Source organism: Cebus imitator, unplaced genomic scaffold (assembly GCF_001604975.1).
Source record: "Cebus imitator isolate Cc_AM_T3 unplaced genomic scaffold, Cebus_imitator-1.0 Scaffold238, whole genome shotgun sequence".
In the NCBI taxonomy this organism is placed as follows: domain Eukaryota; kingdom Metazoa; phylum Chordata; class Mammalia; order Primates; family Cebidae; genus Cebus; species Cebus imitator.
Window position 1 is genome coordinate 2,800,175 of NW_016107553.1, and position 27,435 is coordinate 2,827,609.

At 32.5% G+C, this 27,435-nt stretch overlaps 1 protein-coding gene across 5 annotated transcripts in view; it reads right to left on the reverse strand.

Moving 5' to 3' along the window:
- Window positions 1–27,435, reverse strand: part of HECTD2 (HECT domain E3 ubiquitin protein ligase 2) — a 92,092-nt gene that overhangs the window by 11,297 nt on the left and 53,360 nt on the right. For all 5 annotated transcript variants that reach the window (XM_037727740.1, XM_037727741.1, XM_017498215.2 and 2 more), the window contains exons 6-15: window positions 19,283–19,347; window positions 16,473–16,518; window positions 14,607–14,716; window positions 13,028–13,176; window positions 11,931–12,054; window positions 9,485–9,581; window positions 6,301–6,408; window positions 4,568–4,700; window positions 3,560–3,648; window positions 608–766 (exon numbers count right to left, since the gene is read on the reverse strand). In XM_037727740.1, the coding sequence (XP_037583668.1) occupies window positions 608–766; window positions 3,560–3,648; window positions 4,568–4,700; window positions 6,301–6,408; window positions 9,485–9,581; window positions 11,931–12,054; window positions 13,028–13,176; window positions 14,607–14,716; window positions 16,473–16,518; window positions 19,283–19,347 (1,080 nt within the window). The remainder of the gene's footprint in view (window positions 1–607; window positions 767–3,559; window positions 3,649–4,567; window positions 4,701–6,300; window positions 6,409–9,484; window positions 9,582–11,930; window positions 12,055–13,027; window positions 13,177–14,606; window positions 14,717–16,472; window positions 16,519–19,282; window positions 19,348–27,435) is intronic.

Below are 27,435 nucleotides of genomic sequence, written 5' to 3' on the forward strand. Positions count from 1 at the left end.
AAAAAAAAAAAAAAGAAAAATTTTCTTACAGTATGTTATAATTGAAGTTATCCATAAAGATTTAAAAATAGAAAAACACAATATTTCAAAATTTTTAATTTTTATGAAAAATTAAAGTTTTAAGTAATTAGAAAAAGGTAAATAACAGCATGATTAGAATGATTTTCTATATTTTACGTAATGAATTTTCTATTCCTTTAAAACCACAAATTTTCATACAAATCTAGGCTGGTATAGATTTGATATAACTGTCATCATTTAAAAATTATTAATAAAAACTATGTCATTGTTCACATAAAGAAACTAAGCTGAAAGGTTTAATAACTTATCCCAGCTCAGAGAGCTGGTAAGTGGCAGAGCCTGGATTTGAATTACTGCCTCTCTGACGTCCAAGTCTATTCTACTGAGTTGTATGAGCTTAGGAGCACTGCAAAGTGGGTGACAAGTCTCTCTAAAGGAGAAAGCTAGATGAAAAAGGAGATGAGTTATAAAGGTAGAAGAAAATCATATTTAAAAGTAAGAATAGCATTCGGAGAAAAGAGACTGTGCGGGTAGAAAAAAGATGATTTAGTGTTAAAGGATGAGATATTAATAACTTTATACTTACAGGCATAATTTGACATAAGTCGTCAACGGTAACACTGCAGATGCCTACTGGTATATTTTGATCACTAGGAATGATGGGGGGACTCAATAATTTCTTGTAACAGCAGGGAGGAAAACGAATATCCAAGGTGATGCTGTTATAAACAGCTAGTCCCATAAGCTATGCATACTAAATGTTAAGCATTAACATAAAATCCATGACAACAAATGAGTTCTGAATTATGCATCAGTCTATTTCTTGCATACTTTTTTCAGATTTAACACTGACTTTCTAATTAGTCTCACATATTTCCTTTCCCCTCTTTCATTTATTTCCCCTTTATTTTACATAATATAATTCCTTGATTACAAAAAGTCATGTAAAAAGGAGTGGTTTAGTTGATAGTATTCAATGATTTCCCTAGAAAAGTTTATCTAAGATCACAACAGACAGCAACTTCAGACATGCCTGTAATTACTTAACATATAAAAAAAATTTTCTAAATTTAAACAAAGATGTTGGCAATTTTTTTTTTTTTTTGAGACGGAGTTTCGCTCTTGTTACCCAGGCTGAAGTGCAATGGCGCAATCTCGGCTCACCGCAACCTCCGCCTCCTGGGTTGGCAATTTTATAAGCAGCAGCAATGGTTTATTGAGTAGAACTCACTGTAGAATACTGATTTTGGAGATAGCCATTTTAGTGATTTTAAAATTAAATACAGACTATGTGTGAAGAGCTAAACTAATAAACACATGGATATAAACATACTATTGATAAATTAATAGGATAGATAATTTCCAACAGTAAAACTTGAAAGACATGTTGTATTACTTGGAGTTTCTCAGTGTGAAAGTTAAAAAGCTATAGGTGCCATAAATTTTGCTTATGATTATTTATTAGTTATATGGTGTAATGTAACATTCATTTATGGAAAGAGGTTTTAGAACAAATTTCACAATATATCAACAGTCAATTATTATATAAAGTTATTAAGAAGTAATTCATTTTATAGGCTCATAAGGAAATCTAAACATATGGACTAGGTAAATTACTGAAAATAACTTTTAAAAATTGGAAGACCACCAAAATTTCAATTTGCTAAGGTGTAATGAAGGCTGATAATAAGGCTTTATACTTCAAAATCATTGTATTAGAAACATAACACTGTCAGAACTACCAGAATAACACATCTTTGGTCCTGAAATTTTAAACCTGGAGATATATATGAAACCAACTATATTTTCTCAATGATCATACCTGTTATTTCTCAAATTTCAGTTCCCAACCCCTTACTTGACCACAATCCACTCACATCTCACATTTCTCTGATATAGTATCATGCTTTTTACAGCATCAATTTGCTTTCTATAGGTTTTATATTTGTGTGTGTGATAAACACACATAATAATGAGTAGCAATTATAATTTTTAGACTTAATTGTTTAACTTGAAATACGGAACATCTAAACATGCTTAATATGTTCTTTTGGGTAATGACTAAATAGAAACGAATGTCTATTGCAAAAAAACAATTAGCAAATTCATAATTTTATGTGTACTATCACTTAAAAATATAACTTAAAACTTTATTACAAATATTAGAATCAAAATATCATCCAAATCTAAATTGTGACATATGAATATAAAGCATGACAAACATGTAAGTATGAAAATTTAAATGGATCATAGTGTAGTGACAAACATCAATGATTAGGGCCTTCAATGAAGTTGAAACATTCCACAAATGATTACTGTAGATACTAGAATATAAACAGGAGTCTCGGAATTGTTAAGTGTTATTCTTTTTGTGGAATTTAGCACTTTGGACCTTTAGACATGACAATATATACAAAATTTCAAGCTGAGTTTACTATCTCAATGTGTAGTTTGTCCCCTAATACCCTTTCTTTTATTAATCTGGTCTCTCAATTTCCATATATATGCCTTATAATTTATTCCAACAGATGTTAACAAAGACAGACATTCAAAGATGGCCCTTCATTCATTTTCAGATGGTATTTTCCATAACTTTCAGTGTGCTCATTGCTGCTCTGTAACAAGCCCAGCACAATTTAGCCGTTTTTATTCTCATCATTCCCTCAGCTTATAATGTCCCACTACTCTCATCAGCCATATGTTAATCAAATATAATTGTTCCATTTTTAAATCTCTATCCTCTCTGGGAGAAATACATTGTGTATTTTCCTTCTCAGAACTCCTTAGCACTTACTGCCATATGGTCATTTGACTCTGACAACAGATGAAGAATTTCCCCCCAGCTTTAAATCTTCTTATCTCCAGTGCTTGCTTATTTATTTACTCTTCCTTCCTTTTTTCCACAATTATATTTCTTGGACTCTAAAAAGCTAATGTAAAAGGCATCTTGTCCAATCTCCCACCCAATGCAGAAATGCCCTTTACAATATATCTGATAGGAATCACAGGCTTGCAAATGGACTTATAAAATTTAAAAAATACTATAAAATAACACCATATGCTTTAAATATTCTAATTCCATTCAATTTTTATGGATCCTTCCTTTATGTTTCAGGATTTGGAGGCATATTAAAGAGCTAGATTTAATACCCCAATTTCAATTCAGTAAACTGAGGGAAATGAGCACAAAGTAAAAGAACAGAAAAAATACTTCATTATAAATGGAAAATACTTTGATTTTTTAAAAAAAGTACCTTAAATTAGTGATAACTTCAATTATATGTAAAATAGGAAAGAACCATTTTTATTTTGAGATAAGGTTTTCAGAAAAAATCAAACTCATTTCTTCGATTAATTAAATCTACTAACATATAGTGATATTAGACATAATGAGGATTACTGAAAATCTAATAGTATATTTGACAATAATATTTAATTTGGATAAAATGGTTAAAGAAAACAGTTTTCTAAAATACAGAAAAAGTCTTTAAAAATCTCTAATCTATTAGCACCTCCTAGTGGAAAGTTTAAAGGATACAATTCCAACCAATCGGAATTCAGAATAGTTGTCACATTTAAAGCTGCTAAACCAATGGCAATGTGAATCCTTGTGATATGTAAACATGCCTAAAAAAACACAAAAATAACTGTATTATTAACATGATTGAATTAAAAAAGTGGTAAACATGTACATGGCATCTCATCTATTAGAAGCTAATCAATTCAATAATTATTCTGTTATAAACCATCTTTCATGTTAAAATTTCAGATTTATTTAAGGGACTATATATTTGCAAATCTCAGCAAATATAAATATATATATTAAATATATAGGGAGAACATTTTATTTTCTTGAACCATGGGTAGAAACAGGATAAAAAGATAGAAACTAATCAGATAACTTTATAAAAATTATAGTTTCATAGATTATAAATTATGATCAAAATTAATTTTGAGGATATCTGGAGACTTCAATTTATCACTATCATCCCTATTTCCCATCACATACACATATAGAAAAGAAAGAAAGCTAAAGAATAAGGAAAACACTGAAAAGTCTCCTTTGAAAAGTTTAACAGATAGTAAGGATTATACAGGTAGTTTCTGTAAAATAAAAATTAAATTTCAAAGGCTTATTTTTTCTCCATGAATTCTTATTTATTAAAATGACCCATTAATGAAAGAGGCTTTAAATGTTACTATAGAGCAAACTATAGTTTTGTATTTTAATTTGAAATGTTTTTTATTTCAATGACAAATTAAATTTTCATGCATTTGTCTTATTCAGAAAAGATATAGATGTCTCCTCATAAATGTTTATTTTTAATCTTGATATATTTTGTGTAGGATTCCCAGTAAGAAAATCAACTGATCATCAATCAAACAAGTTTTTAAAATGTAAATAACCATCCTTAAACAATTATTCAACATTTATGATTGACAAAAAGTCTGCAAAATCATAGAGTAAGTTAAAAATAAGGGTGAACTATTTGACTCTAACAATTATGAAGAAACATGGTTTATAAAAAGTATGTTAAATACTTACCATAATCTGGATGAAAAATTTGGCGAATTAGAAGAAGGAACCATTCTTTAGTCAAACCACCCATATCCAAACCAGCTTCCCCTACAAATGTAACTTTCAACTTCTTTTTCAAGTCTGCTCTTTTCCGGGTTAGCTATTTGAAGACATTATACAGGCAGAGGAGAACAAAGGGCAGAGAAAAAAAAGTATTAACTTTTTAAATCCCGGGAAATGTGTTACATAGTATTTTTTTTTTTTTTTTTTTTTTTAGATGGAGTCTTGCTCCGTTGCCCAAGTTGGCACAATCTCGGCTCATTGAAGCCTCCATCACCCCGGTTCAGGTGATTTCCCTGCTTCAGCCTCCTGAGTAGCTGAGACTACAGGCGCGTGCCACCATGCCTGGCTAATTTTTTGTATTTTAGTGGAGACAAAGATTGACAATGGCCAGGATGGTCTCGATCTCCTGACCTCATGATCCGCCTGCCTGGGCCTCCCAAAGTGTTGGGATTACAGGCATGAGCCACTGTGCCTGGCCTTGGCAGTCTTTAACTTATTTGCAACGCTACAAAACTCCATCCATCCATTCATCCAATAAATCTGCCAAACACTGTGCGAGCTAGATGTTTACTATGTTTTATAGATCAGGAAACAGAATTAGAGAGGTCAGGTACCTTGCCCAAAGTACTGCCTCCTGGTATCTACTGCCTTCAAATTTTTAATTTAGCACAACATAAAATAATTCATTTCTTTTTCTTTTTTAACTCCCCGTCAATGCTCAACTTTAAAAAATGACATAGCTAGGGCTGGGTGTGGTATCTTGAGCCTGTAATCCCAACTACTTTGGAGGCTGAGGTAGGAGGATGGATTGAGACCCTGAGACCATGAGTTTGAGGCAGCAGTGGGCTTTGATTGTACCACTACACTCCAGCCTGGGTGACAAAATACAACTTGTCGCCAAAAAAAAAAAAAAAAAAAAAAAATCACGTAGCTAATCAGCCATTATCTTCTAATAACCACATATTAAGATCTAGCTGGAGCATTTTTATGATAATACATGAAAATGCAAGCAAAGTATGCTAGAGGTGAATAGGCCCAGTATAATATAGGTCAGATCTCTAATTTTATATAGTCTGAGACCTGGAGAAGTTAAATGACGTGTTACACATATAACCAGTAACAAAGGTGGGTCTGGAATCTAGGTTATATACTAAGAAACATTAATTACTCATTTAAGTGTTCTACATCAAACCCTTTTCTGGGGCATTCACGAACTATTAATAAACATACAAACATGAATATAAGACAATTATGGATATAGACCTGATTTTGACTATGGTATCAAAATTTAAGGAAGCTTGGTATTTAACAAGATCTTCAAAAAAAATCTAAGGAAGCATACTTATTGACATACAGAAATAAAAATAAGTTTACCAGGGCCTGTTGGGGGGTGGGGGAGCTAGGGGGTGGAGGGATTGGGGAGGAATAACATTAGGAGAAATACCTAATGTAGATGATTGAGGGATGGATGCAGCAAACCACCATGGCATGTGTATACCTATGTAACAATCCTGTACAAGTTGCACATGTATCCCAGAACTTAAAGTATAATAAAAACAAAACAAAAACAAAACAAAAAACAAAAACAAATTAACAAAATAATGAATCTAAAAAAAAGTTTACAAGATTTTTATAATAAATCATATTATAGAATTTTCAGCTTTAATTAATTAATATTATTTTGGAATAAATTATACCTCATCAAGTGAATCGCTAACCAGATGTGTCCGTCTTACTTTCATATTTAGAAATAACATATTCATATCAGGTCTCTGTCTTCGAGATACTTTATCCACCAGACTTTGCTAATTAAATAAGAGAGTAAAAATTTTTACTTTTACTTAGACTATAATTTCATTTAAAACATTTAAACACTTTAGTAAAAATAATTATTGTCTATGCCATTTCTTATATAAACAATTTTATAAAAATAAATTACACACATTTTGATTTGTGAAAATGACTATTATTATTTCATTTTGTAACAATGATAACCAAACAAGATCCAAAGTGGAGGACCAAAAATCATTCACCTTTTATAGTAAAAAATTTTGCATCAGTTTCCATATGTCTCATCTCTTAAATAACAAAGTTTTCTGTTTAATAAATACAAATAGAAAATGGGAACATTTAAAACAAGCTATGTATTTATGGTGATAAACCTGGACTTATGATTTTTTAGATATTGAATTTTCTCTAAAGGAACAATTAGTCTACTTTAAAAAAGTGACTTGTCAACATATATCAAAGACCATAACAATGTTCATATCCTTTATCCCAATAATCCTTCCATTGAAAATTCTAACTTAGAACATATTTTATACAGTACAATGTTCATTATAGCATTATCTATAAAAACAAAACTTTAGAAATATCTTAAGTACATATTGAACTAATGAAATATAATACAGCTAGTAAAAAATAATGGTCATAAAAACTATGTAAATAGTACAAGGAAGGTACAACTGAAGAAAGCAGGAAATAAAATTGTGTTTACAATACTATTTCAACTCTGTTTCTTTTAAAGATACTATAGAAAAAATATAAAAAGAAAATTTACTAAAATGTTAATGGCTTTGCTTGGGCAATGGAGATATGAGTGACTCAAAATTCTTTTGTCACCATTTTTCAAAATATAGGCACTAAATATGTGAAAAACAACATATTTTAAAATATAAGGAATAAATGTCATTTTTCATATAAAATCTACATGCTTATATATTTAAATAGTCTTAGACTATATCTCTTTTTGGTAACAATGAAAAGTATTGTTCAGATTAAAGCTAAACATTTCAGACATTTTAAATACATGCAGCAATTTGCTTTAATAGATAACATTTTAATATCACAAATCTACAATTTAAGGCTACTTATGATTTTGAAGATTACTATAATAAAATACTCTGATTCAGAGCCTTCTCCATTTCTCCAATATACAATGCTAAATGCTATTAACAGCCTTTTGCTTCTCTGTGTCCTCACTTATCAAAGAAGTCTGCATTCGTAGGATAGTGTCCTGTGTTGCGGACTGTTTTTCTGTTCCCAGTCTAGTTCCTGGGCACTGTCACATTGGAAATAACTAATAAACAAATTTATGCTAGGATGCTAATGGCAAACAAGGTTAGTAGCTAATCCTCCCATCAGGAATTCATATTTACTGGAAAATGCTCCAAATGAAAAAATAACCCAACAGTGATACAATTCTCGACAGTCTGACTGAGGAAATTATTTTAGGTTAGAAACTTCTTTTGCATATTTAAATTGTACCATTTAAGTTCTGTTTACACTGACTATTTGTAAGACTGTCCTTGTATCAAAATAGTCACCAGTCATTAATTTCAAGTGATATGGCAATTTACAAGTTAAAATGTTGGGAAACACCCATAAAAAGCTGAATGCCGCCTAACTCTCAATGTCAAGTGTCTACTCCTTCGTTTCCATGCTGTGCAGAAAACTTAGCCTGTAACAGTCTACACCTGCCACTCTCATTCTTTAAAGTAGAAAAATTCCACAAAGAGATATTTGATATCTTAAGTGTGAGTGACACAGAAAAAACTGCTTAGTCTTGCTAGTTTAATACAAACTAGCTCATTCTGTTATGTACAAAAGCACTGTAGATTTTTTTACAACTATAAAAAAATCGTAGACCAAGTTGAAAAAAATATTTAAAAGGCGCATGACATTGTATGAGTACAAGTAACAGAAAATGTCAGAGTAAGTAGCTATATAGGCTAATCATTGAGCCAATATCTACCCAAGATTAAGTAACAATTCTGGTGCTGAAGATACCTGTTTAAACTCATTCTTCAGGGGGGTAGTGTGGCTTTGGAATTCCCTTGATGGGCATAGGCAATAACATTTCTTCTAATATTCCCATATTCAGTATAAGATGACTTTGGGATATCACCAGTTAGTCAAATCTTTTGTCCTTCTCTGTGATAGAAAGAAATACTCACCTTCTGGGAACTGAATTACTGAAGAATAAACATTCTTATTTTTTATAGTATTTTGATTATAATTTATGCTTTAGGATTCTTTTTATGTTCTTGAAAAAGATGGAAATCATTTCTTTTTACTCTATATTTCTTTTTCAATTTAAGAAGACCACAGCCAAGCTTCCCTCTTTCAAAATGTGGGCAATTACATCACACAAGCAGATGATTGAAATACATAATCACTTAAGCATATAGTTTAGAGCTCTAACAAAAAAACCTCATTGAATCTGATATTTATTAGATAAAGTACATAACTTTACTAGCCTGAGCTGAAATACAAGGGGTAGGGAGTGGTAAAAACAGACTGAGCAATAACTTCATACTGCTTTACAATTTGCCTAAACTCAGTCTGATTGCTATTTCCAGCTTCTGTGGGTCTCCCTGTACTTTGGTTTCCTAAGAACCAATAAAACATCTTTCACATTCTTGGGACATATTTTTCAGTCCTCCAAGATATGCTTTTTGTTACATTTTCTACTTTTTTAGTAGTTTCTGATTTTCATAAAACCTATAAAATGTTTCAGGGGTTTGAGTGGTTTGCCTAATGACACTGTTTCACTGCAGCACTCAATGCTCTGCTGGTTATCATCTAAGGTTGGTGGTATGGTATCTGCAAAATGAGGTCCAACAAGCTCTCAGTAATACGAATCTGTGAGAAGCATTTACTCTTCCTACTATATTTGTAATATAATAAGAAGCTGATCAGAAGAGATGAGTTATCTTGTCTCCCAAATTGTTAATAGTTTTTAAGTGCTTTTTGGGTGAGTATAACACGAATTTTGCTTTTAACATTCCTGATTATGCTAGAACAATTCACAAGACATTTAAATTATTATTTACTATATTGATTATAGTCAGCATAAATATGTTTTTATAGCTGACTTACCCTTGCGATGTTTATCATCTGTTGCTCTGAGTCTCTTTGAATAATGATTTTTTTTGCAGCTATAGAAATAACGAATGGGTACTGACAGAAGGAAAACCTGCTCAACAAGTGAAAAAAGAAAAAGCAAAATGGTGTATTTTTAGCAAAATTATACTAAGGGAATCTAAGGTACCCCTTGTAGCAATATAAAACATTACTTCTGGATTGTGTTTTACATATACGAAATGACTGTATGTGTATCACTTCTTTTAATTCTCACAGTCATGTGAAGAATGTATCATTATTAGATGTGCAATCCCTTTATTCTCTGCAGAAGCCACATCAAAGGTTCTGAAATGTGTGCTAACCACTTACATTGTCTATACAAATGATTTCAGTGTATATCATCATCTGTGAAAAACACAGCCCACACCAGAAACAGGAGAAGTGTTGGTGAAATAGTACAGAAAACCCATGTGCTCAAAATTAATATAAGACTCCATCATTATATGGCAACTTCTGATGTATGAGCTTTAGAAATGAAAAAAATCTAACAATAACTATAGTATATAAAAAGTAAATACATTTAAGACCAATAAAAAGAAATCAGAAATGTATGTTGCATTTAGCATTATATTTAATGGTGTGGTAATCGGAAACGGTATGTATTTGTAATTACACATTATAATTAAAAGTTATGAAAATAACCTCTCCTGGGCTAGAACATTCCATGCTATACAAAAAAGCCACAAACTACACAGAGATAAATGCATTTAGAAATAATGAATATGGCAGCAATGACACTTCAGGAGTTGGACTGCCATTCAAAGTAACTACAATGAATCCATCAGTTAAAGCTGGAATCCATCTGAGCACAGTTGGCTGGTACAACGGTGACCACTGAGAAAAAAGGCATTATGAGGAAAAAGGATATAGCTTTAGTGTAAACTGAAAATGAGATGGCTTTTATCATGGGACAAAATTGTCAATAAACGTTAAAAGTTCTTCAGTATTGGTGTATAATTACTTTGAATCATTAATGCTAACAAAAAATTGGAAATAAAAAGAAAATACAATGAACTTAGTAACATATGTATTAGTTTTATTATGTACTTTAGGACAGTGGTTCTCAACCTTTCCCTTGTCATGCACAAGAGAAATGATACTTTGTGAATATAAAAATAAACTGAAATAAACAGATGGGGCTACTCATGGCCAGAGTGACTTGCCATAGGGCTCCTGTCCCCTTCTAGTTTCAGGCTGGCTACCCAAGGGTTGAAGGGATCCTAGTATTAAAACCCTAATGTAACTCATTCTTGGTACACCAGTGTTGCAGCACAGTTTAGAGGAAGCTCTACATTATAAGATGTTATCGCTGAAATATGCATAATAATTCTTGGAGTTTTGTGGTTGTATCGACAACATGTTATTAAAATGGAAGGAAAAAGTATCTTTCTAAAATAAAATTTGCCAAGAAAATATCCATCACACTGACCAGGGTCCCCAGTACTTAAATTCTTACTCAGTTCTGACTGTTCAGATGTGCAATGAGATGTGTCCAGAGGCCATTCCATGTTTCAGGCCATTTCTGATAAAGAGGGTCCTTGGAGAGTTTAACCAATTTACAAACTAATCAGTGGTTTTGAGGTTACTTATATCCACACCATATCTCTTTACTCAGATTCCTCTAGAATTAAATTTAATCTCCTGAACATCTCATGGCTTGAGGAGAAATTATGTTTGGAATAGTCTTGCTAGTTTAATCCAAACTAGAAGTATGGCTATCAAGTGCAGCGTATTAAATAATTTGGTGACTGTTTTACAAATCTATTAATTATTATGATAAATAAGCTCTGGCAAGGCCCTTTCGCTTTTCATATTACACCTAATGGACAACCACTTTTTCTTACAAAAGAAAGGTGAAATGAAACGAATCTATGTGTGTGTCTGTGTGTGATCAATATATTAGATCAGGCATCTGCAAACCATGGCCCTGAGACAAATAATGGCCTACAACCTGTTTTTGTAAATAAAGTCATTTGGGACATAGACACATCTATTAATTTACATCCTGTCTAAGGCTACATTTGTGCTAAAATAGTGAAACAGAATCTCTATAGTTTGTAGTGCTGAAAATATTTACCATCTAGTTCTTTACAGAAAAATTTTGTTGAGTCCTGTGCATAGAATAGTAAGAGATAAGAGACTGCATACTAAGATAGAACCTCTTCCTTCTTGAAAAGATGCTATTAACCAAACCAAAACCAAATTATCATGTATATAAATTCAAAATATAACAGAAAAAGAAATTACTTTAATAAATATAATGGTGTTTCAAGGCTATCTGAAATATATTTATGTATTTATATGTAAAGGTATGTGTAAACTTTATATAAACTTAAAATCTAGTCATTCTTTTGAATAGTGTTTCATTTAGGTGGATAATCAAAGGAACTTTTGTTCATACCTGTGAGAGTTTCCAAAGTTTTGCCAAGTATGATATTCTTCCATGAGATCAATGTGATCCAATGTAGAATTATAGAAATCAGTATAAGGAATAAGGGGAGGGAGAACTAAATTGTTTGCAGTATCTGTAAAGATAAATTCTCACATAAAGACCTTTTCCAACATGCACAAGATTCATTCTAATTATAAAAACATTATTTTAATGTCTACTAAATAGTCTTGACCTAGAAACTCCTTTTTAAATAACTGCAGCTCTAAACGTAAAGGGTAACTTAAAAATTGTGGTTTAAATGCAACCAATAGTTTCTTATTTAAAAAAAAAAACTTGTAGTGACGATTACAATAGTATTAAAGGGAATATGCAGATGGCCATTTGCTCCCATTTCTGTGTGTTCTCTCCTAGGGGTCCCTCAGTAGTTGATGGAAGTTCTTTTTTTTTTTTTTTTTTTTTTTTAGAAATCACTACACAGAGCAGCTCATATGCACTTAATTGCCACAATACAGAATACTGCCCACTAGAAGGCATAAAGCTTTTTTCATGCTTACAAACTGGGAAATATATTATCAAAGTAGAAAATAAAGTATAACTTTTTCCTTCACACTTTGCAAGTTTACTTTGTGCGATTCATTTTGCTTCACGTTTTTAACATTTTGGTGGTTTTTGTTCGTGATTTTGCTATTTCAAAATGGCCAAGCGTAGTGCTAAAATGCTGTCTAGTGTTCCTAGCAAGAAGGTTGTGATGTGCCCTACAAAGAAAATATGTATGTTAGAGAAGCTTCTTTCAGGCATGAGTTATAGTGCTGTTGGCCCTGAATTCAATGATAATAAATCAATGACTTCTATTAAATAAAGTGTGTCTTTAAAAAAACACTCACAAAGCAAAGTTATATATTGATTGGTTGACAAAATCACAAAGCTTTTTTCATGCTTATAAATTGTAAAATTTATTATCAAAGTAGAAAATAATTTACAACTATTTCCTTCAAAGAAATGATTTAAAATTTAAGAATGCCTCTATAGTCTTTTGAAATCCTTAAGAAATATCCCTAATATGTAACAAAAGAAAAGTAAAAAATGATAGAATAATAAAAACCTACTAAGTAAAGCCAACACTTTAGCAGCTGATGGAATCCACCAGGAACACTTTGTTATAGGTGGAAATTCTTCAGGCTTTGCAGGAAACAGGCGTAAAGAAATAAATTGTAGCAATCTCTCTACCAGTTGTTTGAACCTCTTCTGGGACAATCTGGTAAAGATTTCAAAATAATTGCAATCAAAATTCACATTTTCTGTTTCCAAAATTATCTGTTAGATATCAAACTGCATCTTAAGCCACAACATTTTAAACTATTCCCTCAAATTTTGTTTCTTAAATTGCCAAACATTTGAAAAGATACAAAATCTTACCTTGAATATTGTCTTAGTTAAATGAGAAATAAACACCAACATTACTATAAAGTTAGTAACATTTTATTTTTAAGACTCAATATTCAGTCAGTCTTTGTTATTCATAGATGCTATACGTCTACATTTGCCTACTTGCTAAAATGTAATTGTTAATTCCCAAACCAATACTTGTGTTTCCACGGTCATTTGTGGAGATGTGAAAAATGTGAGTCTCCTGACATGCACATTCCCAGCTGAGGTCAAACAAAGTGATGTTCTGCCTTGTTTTAGCTCAATAATCTCTCTTTGCAAGTGTCCTTTATGTGATCCATTTAGCTTCATGTTTTTAACATTTTGGTGCTTTTTGTTGGTGATTTTGCTATTTCAAAATGGCCAAGTGTAGTGCTAAAATGCTGTCTAGTGTTACCAATAAGAAGGTTGTGATGTGCCCTACAGAGAAAATATGTATGTTAGAGAAGCTTCTTTCAGGCATGAGTTACAGTGCTGCTGGCCCTGAGTTCAATGATAATGAATCAATGACTTCTATTAAAGTGTGTCTTTAAAAAAACACTCATAAAGCAAAGTCATATATTGACTGGTTGACAAAAATGTGATCACAGGCTCACAGGAACCTAACCCTGTATTTTCTCTTGAAGCAATGGTTCTGTATTTATTAATTCTATGTTTGTGGTGACTTTATAGAACATAACTACTATGAATAATAATTTACTGTATTTAAAATATCTTTTGGAAATATTTTGCCTTTCTAGGTTTTATCAGTCATAGAGAAGTCATTGTTCATGTGGGTATAGTTCTGTGAAAAAAGTATTATGCTTTTACAAATTGATATTGATGGCTAACCTATATTTTACAATGACATTTTTAGGTAAGGAGAAAGCACCATTTAAATAATGGTAAAATTTATGAATTTATAGATAGAAAATAAAAAGACATACATTAAAATAGTAGTATCTGAGCAAATCTAATTGCCATCTTTGAGATATATAAATAAACAACAATAGGAATGTGCTACATAAAAAGTGAAGGCAGTAGGCAGAAATTCTCAACAGCTTGTGCAAGCAAATTGGTTACTTACAGTAAAAACAGATTTTTCATTACCCTTTATATAGTGCTAAAGTAGATTTTTATAATTGGCTTTTGAAGCACTGTGAATATAAGCACCATTTCTAACAACCTGAAAATATTTAAATATATTTTATTGTAAAATTACTAATACCAAATTTAAAATTGTGAGACTAAAAAAGTTCTTAATATCATAGAATGATTTACTTTTTAAACCAGTGAACTAGGAAATGATGGTCAGCTTCCACTAAGGTAGCTATCTGTCGTAGCAAGTGAGCATAGATGACATACGTAGATGTGTTATTAAACTGAGGATTCTGAAAAAGATATTAAAGATAATTGTGTTAAAATTCTGTTAACATGTAAAAGGAAAGACACTAAGCTTAATAAGTGGTAAATTCAGGAAACAAAAATTGAGATTATAAAATAACAATAATCTATTTGTTATTTAACAGAGACTTTCATTTACACTGTGGCTATACAGTGAAAAGAGCATGGGCATGGAGATAAGACAGATCTGAGTCTGAGGGCTAATTCTACCACTTACTAGCTATGCCCTTAGGCATGTTCTGTACACTTTTATTCTCAATTTCTTTATCTGTAAAATGGGAATGATATTATCTATCTTAAGGATTGTTTTGAGTATTGAAAAAGAAAATGTATATAAAGCACCTTCATAAAAAGTGCCTTCATAAATGGTACCAATCACTATCATCCAATTAAAAGCATAAAACCTGGGTTTTCCTCGATTAAAAGCTGGAAAAATGAAGTAAGGGCTGGTTGTGAAACTTTTGCCATTGTAAAATGAGTTAGCCTCATATCTCACAAAGAACAAGGGGAGAACCACATACAGCTTCTGACGACTTTTAAATGATAAAGGGACACTGAAAGAATACTTGTAAACTAAGAAAAACCTCTAGTTACGTTTCCAAAATCTAAAATTCTAGCACAATGTACATTTCAGCACATCATGGAAAAATAAATACTATTAAAAAACACCTCCTAAAATTGTGAAAAATAAGAGAGGACCATGTGTTTTTCAAAACTGACTGACAGAACAACTCAAAATTTGGGACTGACTTTAATCGATAACTTCATCTGGTTATGGTTCTTGAAAAGAACAAAATATAAGCAGAGCTTATGGCTGATCAATACACTCACCTAAAATCTGAGCTCTGAGTCATCTTTCTAGCTTTTACTATCCTACATATCTTTGTTTCTTTTTTTTGTAATTTTGAGTTTTGGCTCCTCTCTTACCTCTTTTCCCTCCTTACATTTCTCTTCTTAACTACCTGTTGGTCATTTTCCCCCCTTTTCCACTTTTTCCTTTTTCTTCTTTCTCTACTTTCTCTATCCCTACACTGCATATTTTCTTTCATTAGACATATTAATATTATAATACCATAATATTGTACTAAACACTATACTTAATATAGTTTTCCTTACTTTTAAATGAGATAATAATATACATGGACAACTTTTATAAATTGTAAAGAATAATGTAAATGTATTACCAGTATGCTAGCTATGGTAATAATGTATTTCTTCCTCAAAAAATAATAAAAAGTAAAAATTGCTTTTCATTTGTCTGGATCTTAATTTCTTTTTTTATCTATTAATCTGTATCTATCAAGAGGAAAAGGTTCATCATCTTTGCTTTACAGCAAATTAAAAAAAGAACTCTTATCTTTCCATGAGAATTCTAACTGAAGTTATTGAAAAATACATAGTGAAATGGAAAACATACTAGAAGGGAAAATAAAAGAAAATCCTGAAGCCCACTACAAGTAGTTACAAGAAAGAGGTTTGAATGGAGGAGGAGGAAGTGCTTCCATTCTGTTTGTTTCTGAATACTCTGGCGGGAACTAAATCAAAATTTTAATCTCACACATAATTTAGCTTCTGATTATTTATTTGTTATGGCTTTAATCTTCTGGTTACAGGTAACTGTAATTCTAAAAAGAATCAATAATGTTGCCTAAAATGATACTTAATATTTAATATCATTTCAGATATACATGTAGAGATGGAGATCTGACTTAGACAACTTCAATGAAGTTCTGGTTCTCTTACCTGTAAAAGTATAAAATATGCTCTAAGATCATCTTTTGTTCGTGGACTGAAAAAGAAACAAGAATAATTTATTATGGATGAATGTTTAATCTCATAGCATCTAATTTAAAAAGACCAATAAATGTTTCTATGATGACTGAGTTGAGAAAAGCCAAAAACTAGGCTTAAATTAAAATGCATTATTATTGAAAAGTGACATGTCTATAATATGCTGGGAATACAAGTGCTTCTGTGCCTCTCCTAGGCTGGTTCTAAAGATACCTAAAGACTGGGCTAAATAGGCTATTACATTTTGTGAAGTAAATATGATTAAATCTGGAAGTAGTTAGGAGTGTAATAAAAAATCATCAATTTGAGAATACTTAGGTTTTTGTTTTAGTAAAGGATAATCTTTACTTAAGAACATTTATGTATTAAAGAAAGAAAATATGCTTGTGTTTATAGGTCCATTACTAAAGTGATATAGAAATGTCTGTAAATCAAATCATACTTTAAATGTATCAAGTATGCTAACGGAAAGAATCATGAAAAGTAACTTTTTCCATCTTAATATGAATTCTCATATTATCAGATTTGACCAAGAACTTTTGTTATTCCCAAGGCTAATAAGTGTTTCTTGCCTGCTCAAGACCTAACTGGTAAATTCTCACAGATATCTGGAAGTAACTTCTTGAATTAAAAATGGTTCGCCTCTTAGACAACCAGATGCAATTCATGATTCCTAACTGGGTCCTGGATTGAAAAACAAAATCCAGATATTAAAGCTTTTGTTATTATCTATGCTGTCGAGTGTTTCTTTCTTGCCCACTCAAGATCTATTTGTATATATCATCTTTGCCTCTAAGTCCTTTCCTATCCTACCTAGAACTTCATAATCTTGCCAAGGTCATTTACGCCCACATAAATTATCAGGCATGTATGATAAATTGTATGAGTAGGTTTGATTTATTAGAATATTTTAAATGATATTTTTACTATAATGTTCAGGAAGCAGTTAACCTCAGTTTGGCCTTAACTCTTCAGTCCTCAGACACTTAACTGAGAAGTAACAGGGTTTTCTTCTCTTTGAGGCTAGTAACTGATTTTCTGAAACACGAGATACAGGAAAATATAATACAAGAAGGTAAATTTTCTTATAATAAGCAAGAGTTCCTAACAGAAAAACAGGCAAATCTGCAATTAAAAACAGGCGAAAGTACATGGAAAACTTATAAAAGAATAAATAAAAATAGCAAACAAATGATAAAATGTTAAGCTTATTAGTATTAAGGAAAAGTACATAAAAATGAGATCCCCTTTTCATTTATCAAATTAGGACAAGTTTTGTTACAAGGAGATACCACTGAGTCAGGCCCTCTGCTGTTAGAAGCGTACATTATCAAAACTGCTTTGTGAAGAAATCTGACAAAATGGATTAAGTGTCTTAAAATGTTTAAACTCTGATATAGTAATTCAATTTCTAAAACAATTTACATAAATGCTCAGAAAAGAAGATTTTTGTACAGAATGTTCACTGTGGAAGTATTCATATAGACAACCATTCTTAGAGAATGTTAGGTAAATTACAATACATTCCTATTCTAGGTTATTAGTTGGACATTAAAACTGTGGTTTAAGAAGGAAAATGCAAACAAATTACTAGAGTAATAAACTAAGGAAAATACCAGTAAGTTAAAAGTCACAAGAAACTATACAGTATGATTTTAATTGTTTTAAAAAGATGACTAGAAAAACACTGCAAAATATTAACATTTTTTCACTTTCTTCTTCTTTTTCTTTTTTTTTTTTTTGAGACAGAGTCTCACTCTATTGCCCAGGTTGGAGTGCAGTGGCATGATCTTGGCTCACTGCAACCTTTGCCTCCAGGACTCAAACAATTCTCCTGCCTCAGCCTCCTGGGTAAGCAGGAATTACAGCAATGTGTAACCATGTCCGACTACTATTTGATTTTTACTAGAAACGAGGTTTCATCGTGTTGGCCAGGCTGGCACTTTCTTCTTTATACTTCTCTGACTTCTCCCTATATAAGTATGAATTCCTTTCAAAATCAGAACAATTAAAATATTATTAAAATATATATGGTACATGTAACATTACATTTAAGAATTCTACTTAGGTATTATTTATTTATTTTTCATTATTTTTTTTCTTTTTTTTTCTCACCACTAACAAGGGAGTATTACTTTTAAACTAGTCTTAATATGAACATTTGAATTATAATTAATGGCATTCCTTTGGCTTTAATAGAAGTTATTATTGAAATAATATACTTTTAATATACGTTAAAATACGGACTTTTAAAAGTACATTTTTATTTTATGCATATTCATGGTTCAAAACATTATCAATTAAATTGCCCATGATTCCTTATATAAGTATCTAATATTTAGTACTGAGAGAAAAAAATACTTTAATAACTGGCCTTATGTGTCCTTATATTAGAAATAAGAAAAATTTTGCTCTGGCTACCAGGAAGCCCAAGGCTAAATTTAATGCTCATTATTTCAGTTAAGTTACTGATGTAAGTACCCATTCCATTTTTGTTATGCATATATATCTGTATAGAAAAAACTTTACATAAAATTTAAAAGAATTCACAGATCTTTTTATGCCCATCTCTAGGTCCTACTGAGAAGTCACAGATCTCAAGTTACACAGCTTTGTTGTAAATGGCTTATGACTCCTTTATCATCTATGTTATTATAACTCAACTAAAACCTTTTCTGAGAGTAAAACAAATATATATATGTTAAAGATATATAAGTTACACATCTATACTGATTAGCTAAATATTGAAAATATTAGTTTACCCTTTCCATTCCCGTAACAGGCTGTTAATGATTCCCTTTAATACTGTCTTCTGAATGTCTTGAGGCTGCATGCAAAAGAAAACAATAAGGTAATTAGGATTATTTACATAGGTGATGTTTATATGTTAATTATGTTTACAGATCTGCTTCAATAGTTAAAATCAGACTTGAAGACTTGGGACTGACACTTATAATAGTACTGATTTTACATTTAAGAACTCTAGAGAGCATCAGTGACATAAGATTACAATATGCATATCCCTGCTATGTGTAGTGTACAACATACACAAACATATATGGTGATGGTTGATGACCAACAGAATTTTTACATAACTGGAAAATAAATTTCACTTTCCCTGACTTGACAGGATAGAATAATGAACATGAATCCAAGAGTAACATGTTTACTAATATAACATTACACTATAGTTTAATAATCTCAATACTAAAAAACTTATTTACTATCAAACAACCCAAGAATAAATAAAAATAAAATACATCTAGATAATACTTTAGTTTATAATAGTATAGAAGCTCCATTAACAAGAAACTTTAAATAATAGTAAAATTTGTGTCATGTTGTTATATGAAAGTGGCAAATGCCAATAAGCATGTATTATGCCTTTATTTAAAACCACAACCATTACTTCCAAGACATGTCTGTCAGCACTCATTCAGCCTAGCTCTATGTCATATACACACATACATATACATATTTAATATATAATTCCTTTCTCTTCCTCTGCTTATAGTAACCCTGCACACCCAGAGAGTACCCCTGCTCAACCACTTATTTAGTGTTTGCCCTTGAGCAACAAAAGCTGCAGGAGAAAAATCAAACAAATGTGCTGACTGGACATACTTTAAGTTTATGACCACAAACCTCAAGAGGACACTCAATACCACTGATAGTCCCGTATTTCTCTAGTTCATTTACTTCTCTACACTTCAAGACAACTATATTTCAAACCTTCTTATATCTCAAATCTCTTAACAACTTCTTCCCAGCATTGTTCCCAGTTATGACCTTGCTACATACTTTAGTGAGAAAGCAGATGCACTCAGATAACAGATGCACTGTCCCACTGTAACTTCTACCAATTTGCCTACAACTGCACTTGACCAAGGCCAACCCCTTCATTTGAGTCCTACATCCCATCGCCTCCCATAACCTTGTTAAGGACATGGTTATTAACGTTTTTTCTTATCTCTCCTGTATCATCCATTTCTCCCGCTCTACTAAAACATTCCTATTAGTATAACAACACAGACTAACATCACTGGCAAAGATTTGCCATTCTTCTCCACTTTGCTCTATGCCCTTGGAGGCTGACTCTGAAGGACTACATCAACTAGGCTCCTTTGCCTTCTGATTGGGTTCAGCTAATAGAAAGCACTAGCAGAAAAGAAAAGAGAGTGAAGTTGGGGTATTTGTTCCCTCAGCTCCCCACCTGCAGGGTCACCATGGGATGGTTGTCATGGGTTGGCTGTGTCCCTAGAGTGAAAACCCCATCTCCTGTAAAGCAGCCCTCCCGCCCACAGCTCATCTCTAGATTCTCCCCTGGGGTACTGTGCTCTCCTTATGGTCTCACTTACTCTGCTAACAACTTTGTAAATAATCTAAGTTACCAATTTGAGTGTGTTGTCTGTTTACTACCAGGACTCTGACTGATATATTGCTTTTATTTAGAACATCTCATTTGGACCATTCATGTACTCTTCTAGCTACCACCTCATTTCTCTGCTTCTCTTCATAGTGAAAGTTCTCAAGAATTATCTGTACTCACTATCTCTTCTTACTCTTTCAACTCATTCCAAATAGGCTTATTAAAGTCTTACTAAAGTCATCAATTATCTATAGCTTATGAAAGACAATGGTCAATTCTCTGTCCAAACCTTACAAAATGTCTCAGCAACATCTGAGAAGGTGGACTACTCCTTTCTTCTTTAAACACTCTGATCTCTCCTTTGTTAATGCCTTATCCATCTAATTAAATGGCAACAGCATCCACTCAGTTTCCTTTCTTGCCTTTGAGTGCCACATTCAATGTACTGGAACTTTTACTAGCTCTATTCCATAATTTATGAGTCGAAACATTTCTCATTATTTTCATTGCCAAAATTGCTAATCCAAATATCAGCTTTTGCTTTAACTACTGCAATGCCTTCCTAACTCCTTTCTCTTGACACACTACAGACCATTTTCTGCTAAGCATCTAGAGAGATCTTTCTTAACTATAAGTGATCTCTGCTTAAAACACTCAATCACTTTCCATTACAATACAATCAAACTCCCATGGGCATATGCAGTCTGATCTCTTACCAACTTAGTGTCTCCTTTCTCCCTAATTCACCATGCTTTAGTCACACAAGTCTTATTTCTGGATCTTCCAATTGTGCTTCCTTCTCAGGGCCTTTGTATTAGCTAAAACTTCTGTTAGTTCATACAGGTATGAACTACTACATTTGGCTAGCTTTTTCTTCTCCACCTTTGGAAGAGTTCAGACCACCTGTCTGGCAGATTATTTCTTAATTGGGGGTTTCTGCTAATTTCTTAGATTTGATTCAGGTTATGCATTTTGGAAAGGAAAACTCATAATGTGTCCTCAGTGTATCACATGAACAAGCATGTAGTGTCAGTTTAGCGATTTATTTAAGAAAATGAGTGAATCAATTATTACTATCATGGTTGCAAATCTTAATTTTTTAACTTTAAATTTCTTCTACATTTATTACTTCAAATTTTACTGAGATTTTAAAATTTTTAATTTTTGTGGGTATATTATTTATGTGGGGGTATATATAGGTTATACGAGATATTTTGATAGAGGCATGCAATGTGTAATAATTACATCAGGGTAGACAAAGTATCCATCACTTCAAGCATTTGTTGTGTTTCAAACAATCCAGTTACACTCTTGTAGTTATTTAAAAATGTACAACTAAATTATTTTTTACTATAGCCACCCTGTTGGGCTGGCAAATACTAGGTCTTATGTATTCTATTTTTTTGAACCCATTAACTATCCACCCTTTCCTCTGCCTTCCCCTCAGTTATCCTTCCCAGCCTCTGGTAAGCATCCTTCTACTCTTAAGCTCCATGAATTCAATTGTTTTACTCTTTAGAACTCATTGATAAGTAAGAAAATGTTATTTTGGTTTTTCTGCACCTGGCTTATTTCACTTAATAAAATAACCTCCAGTTCCATCCATGTTGTTGCAAATGACAGGATCTCATTTTTTTTTAAGGCTGAATAGTTTTCTATGGTGTATATGAACTACATTTTCTTTACCCATTTGTCTAAATGGACACTTGGGTTGCTTCCAAATCTTGGCTATTATGAACAGTGCTGTAATGAAAATGGGAGTGCAGATATTTCTTTGATATACTGATTTCCTTTCTTTTGAACATATACTTAGGAGTGGATCATATGATAGTTCTATTTTTAGTTTTTTGAGGAACCTCCAAACTGTTCTCCATAGAGGCTGTATTAATTTACATTCCCACCAATAGTGTATGAAGGTTCCCGTTCCTCCACATTCTTGCCAGCATTTGTTAATGCCTGTCTTTTGGAGAAAAGTCATTTTGACTGGGGTGACATCATATCTCATTGTAGTTTTGACTTGTGTTTCTCTGATGATCCATAATGTTCAGCACCTTTTCATATGCCTGTTTGCCATTTATATATCTCTTTTGAGAATTGTCTATTCAAATATTTTGCCTATTTTTGATAGGATTATTAGATTTTTAAGTTATTTTTTCTAGTTATATTTTCTTGTTATATTTTGATTATTAATCTCTTGTCAGGTGGGTGGTCTGCAAAATGTTTTCTCTCATTCTGTGAGTTGTTTCTTCATTTTGTTGATTGTTTCTTTTTCTGTGCAGAAGCTTTTTAACTTGATGTGATCCCATCTGTCCATTTTTGCTTTGGTTGCCTGTTTCCTGTGGGGTAGAACTCAAGAAGTCTTAGCCCACTCCAATGTCCCGCAGTTTCCTTTTAGCAGTTTCATAGTTTGAGGTCTTTAAGCATTTAATGCATTTTGATGTCATTTTTGTATATGGAAAGATATGGGTCTACTTTCATTTTTCTGCATAGGGATATTGTTTTCCCAGTAGCATTCATTGAAGAGACGTTCTTTCCCCAAAGTATGTACTTGAAACATTTGTCAAAAATGAGTTCACTGTTGACATCTGGATTTACTTGTGGGCTCTCTCTTCTGTTCCACTGGTCTATACAACTATTCTTACACCATGCTGTTTTGGTTACTATTAAGTCTGCAGTATAATTTGAAGTCTGGTCATGTGATCCCACCATTTTTATTCTTTTTGCCTAGGAAAGCTTCGGTTATTCCGGGTCTTTTGTGGTTCTGTATAAATGTTAGAATTGTTTTTTCTATTTCTGTGAAGATCAGTGGTATTTTGATTGGAACACATTTTACTGTTAAAAAAGCCTTTCTTTGCTCTTACATTTATTTATATATTTACCTCCCTAGCAATAATGTATTTATTGATTATCAATATGGATATGTAATATCAGTATGGATCAGATACTTATTTTACCTAGTCAGTTATAATTCATTATTGTCACTTTTTAATAATTTGCCATTTTAAAAAACTTATTTTAGGTTCCGGGGTACATGTGCAGGTTATATAGGCAAACTGTATGTCATGGGGGTTTGGTATACAGATTATTTCATCACCCAGGTAATAAACATAGTACTTGATGGGTAGTTTTTTGATCTTCACTCTCCTTCCACTGTCCACCCTCAAGTAATCGCCAGTATCTGTTGTTCCCCTCTTTCTGTCCATGTGTACTCTGTTTAGCTCTCTCTTGTGAGAACATGCAGTACTTGGTTTTCTGTTCCTGCATTAGTTCGCTTAGGATAATAGCCTCCAGCTCCATCCATAATGCTGCCAAGAAAATGATCTCATTCTTATTGTGACTTAATGGCATTCCATGGTGTATATATACCACATTTTCTTTATCCAGTCTAAAGTCGATGAGCATTTAGGTTGATTCTATGTCTTTCATATTGTCATTATTGTGAATAGTGCTGCAACAAACATACATGTACGAGTGCCTTTACAGTAGAATAATTTATATTCCTTTGGGTATACACTCAATAATGGAACTGCTGGGTCAAATGGAAGTTCTAAGTTCTTTGAGGAACTGCCACACTGCTTTCCACAATTGCTGAACTAATTCATGTTCCCAACAGCAGTGTATAATTGTTCCCTTTTTTCCACAACCTCACCAGCATCCACTGTTTTTTTACTTTTCTTTTTGAACTTTTATTTTTTAGGTTCAGGGGTGCATGTGCAGGTTTGTCATATAGGTAAATTGCATGGTGTGAAGTTTGGTGTATTGAATATTTCATCATCCAGGTAAATAAGCATAGTACCTGATAGGTAGTTTTTCTGATACTCCTCTGCCTCCCATCTTCCATCCTAATATAGGCCCCACTGTCTCGTTTCCCTTTTAGGTTTCATATGTTCTTGTCGTTTAGCTCCCACTTACAAATGAGAGCATACAGTATTTGGTTTTCTGTTTCTATGTTGGTTTACTTAGGATAATGGTCTCCAACTCCCTCCATGTTGTTGCAAAGGACATGATCTCATTCTTTTTTATGATTACATAGCATCCCATGGTATACATGTACCACATTTTCTTTATCCAGTCTACCACTGATGGGCATTTAGATTGATTCCATGTCTTCGCTGTTGTAAATAGTGCTGCAATGAACATACACGTGACATGTGTCTTTATGGTAGAACAATTTATATTCCCTTGGGTATATATCCAATAATGGGATGGCTGATTCAAATGGTAATTAAGCTTTACACAATGGCTGAACTAATTTACATTATCAGCATTGTATAAGCATTCCCTTTTCTCGGCAATCTCCCATTTTTTGACTTTTTAGTAACAGCCATTCTGACTGGTGTGAAATGTCATCTCATTGAGGTTTTGATTTGCATTTCTCTAATGATCAGCAATGCTGAGCATTTCTTCAGATGCTTGTTGGACACATGTATGTCTTCTTTTGAAAAATGTCTGTTCATGTCCTTTGTCCACTTTTTAATGAAGTCATTTGCTTTTGCTTATTAATTTATTTCAGTTCTTTATAGATTCTGTTGGATGCATAGTTTGCAAATATTTTCTCCTATTCTGCAGGTTGTCTATTTACTGTTGATAGTTTCTTTTGTCATGCAGAAGCTCTTTAATTAGGTCTCAATCACCAATTTTTGTTTTAGTCACAATTGCTTTTGGCATCTTTGTCATGTAATCTTAGCTAGGGCCTACAACCAGAATGACATTTCCTAGGTTATCTTCTAGGCTTTTTAGGCTTTCAGTTTTTATATTAAAGTCTTTGTCTTGAGTTGGTTTTGTATATGGTGAAATAAATGGGTCCACTTTCAATATGGACCCATTTTACATATAGCTAGCAAGTTATCCCAGCACTATTTATTGAACAGGGAATACTTTCCCTACTGCTTGTTTTTGTCGGCTTTGTCAAAGATCAGTTGGTTGTAGGTGTGACTCGATTTCCTTCAGTTCAGCTCTGATTTTGGTTATGTCTTGTCTTCTGCTACCTTTGGGCTTAGTTTGTGTTTGTGTCTATAGATCTTCTAGGTGTGATATTATGTTAACTTGAGATCTTTCTAACATTTTGACGTAGACACTTAGCTCCATAAACTTTCTTTTCACGCTGCTTTAGCTGGGTCCCAGGCACTCTGATATGTTGTATATTTGTTCTCATTAGTTTCAACAAATTTCTTGATTTCTGCCTTAATTTCACTGCTTACCTAAAAGTCACCCAGGAGCAGATTGTTTAATTTCCTTATAATTGTATGCTTTTGAGTGTTTTTCTCAGAATGGATTTTTATTTTTATTGTGCTATGGTGGTTGGTATGAATTCATCTTTTAAAGGTTTGCTGAGAATTGTTTTATGGTTGATTGTGTAGTCAATCTTAAAGTACGTGTCATGTGCAGCTCAGAATAATGTGTATTCTGTTGTTTTGGGGTGGAGAGTTCTGTAGATATCTGTTAGGTCCATTTGGTCAAATGACAAATTCAGGTCCCATGTATCTTTGTTAGATTGTCCCTCAAACATCTAATACTGTTGGTGGGGTTTTGAAGTCTTCCACTATTATTGTATGGTTATCTAAGTCTCCTTGTAGATCTCTAAAGAACTTCCTTTATAAATCTAGGTGCTCCTGTATTAGGTACATATATATTTGGGATACTTAAAAGTCTTCTTGCTGAACTGAACTCTATACCATTATGTAATGCTCTTGTCTTTTTTGATAGTTGTTGGTTTAAAAAGTCTGTTTAGTCTGAAATTGCAATAGCAACCCCTGCTCTTTTTTCTTTTCTATTATTCTTGTTAGAGCTTTCTCCATTGCTTTACTTGGAGCCTATGGAAGTCACTGTATGTGAGATGGGTCTCTTGAAGATAGCATATAGGTTGGTCTTTCTTCTTTATCCAATTTGCCACTCTGTGCCTTTATGTGGGCATTAGTCTTTTTATATTCCTGTAATCATGTTGTTAAGCTAGTTATTATGCAGAATTGGTTGTGTGGTTGCTTTACACTGTCAATGGTTTATGTGCTTAAATATGTTTTTGTAGTGGCCGGTAACAGTCTTTCCTTTCCATATTTAGCACTCCCTTAAGGATCTCTTCTAAGGCAAGTTTGGTGGTAACGAATTCCTTTAGCATTTACTTATCAGAAAAGTATCTTATTTCTCCTTCAATTATGAAGCTTAGTTTGGCTGTATATGAAATTCTTGGTTGGAATATCTTTTTGTTAATAATGCTGAATATAGGCTCCCAATCTCTTCCGTATTGTAGGGTCTCTGCTCAAAGGTCTGCTGTTAGCCTGATAGGGTTCCCACTGGAGGTGATCTGCTCCTTTTCTCTAATTGCCTTTAACATTTTTTCATTCATTTTGACTTTGGAGAATCTGAGGACTGTGTGTCTTAGGGATGGTCATCTTCTATATTGCAGGAGTTCTCTGAATCCTGAATTTGAATGTTGGCCTCTTTAGTAAAGTTGAGGAAATTTTCATGGATGATATACTCAAATAAGTTTTCTAAATGGCTTGCTTTCTCTTCCTCTCTTTCCAAGACGTCAATGAGTTGCAGATTTGG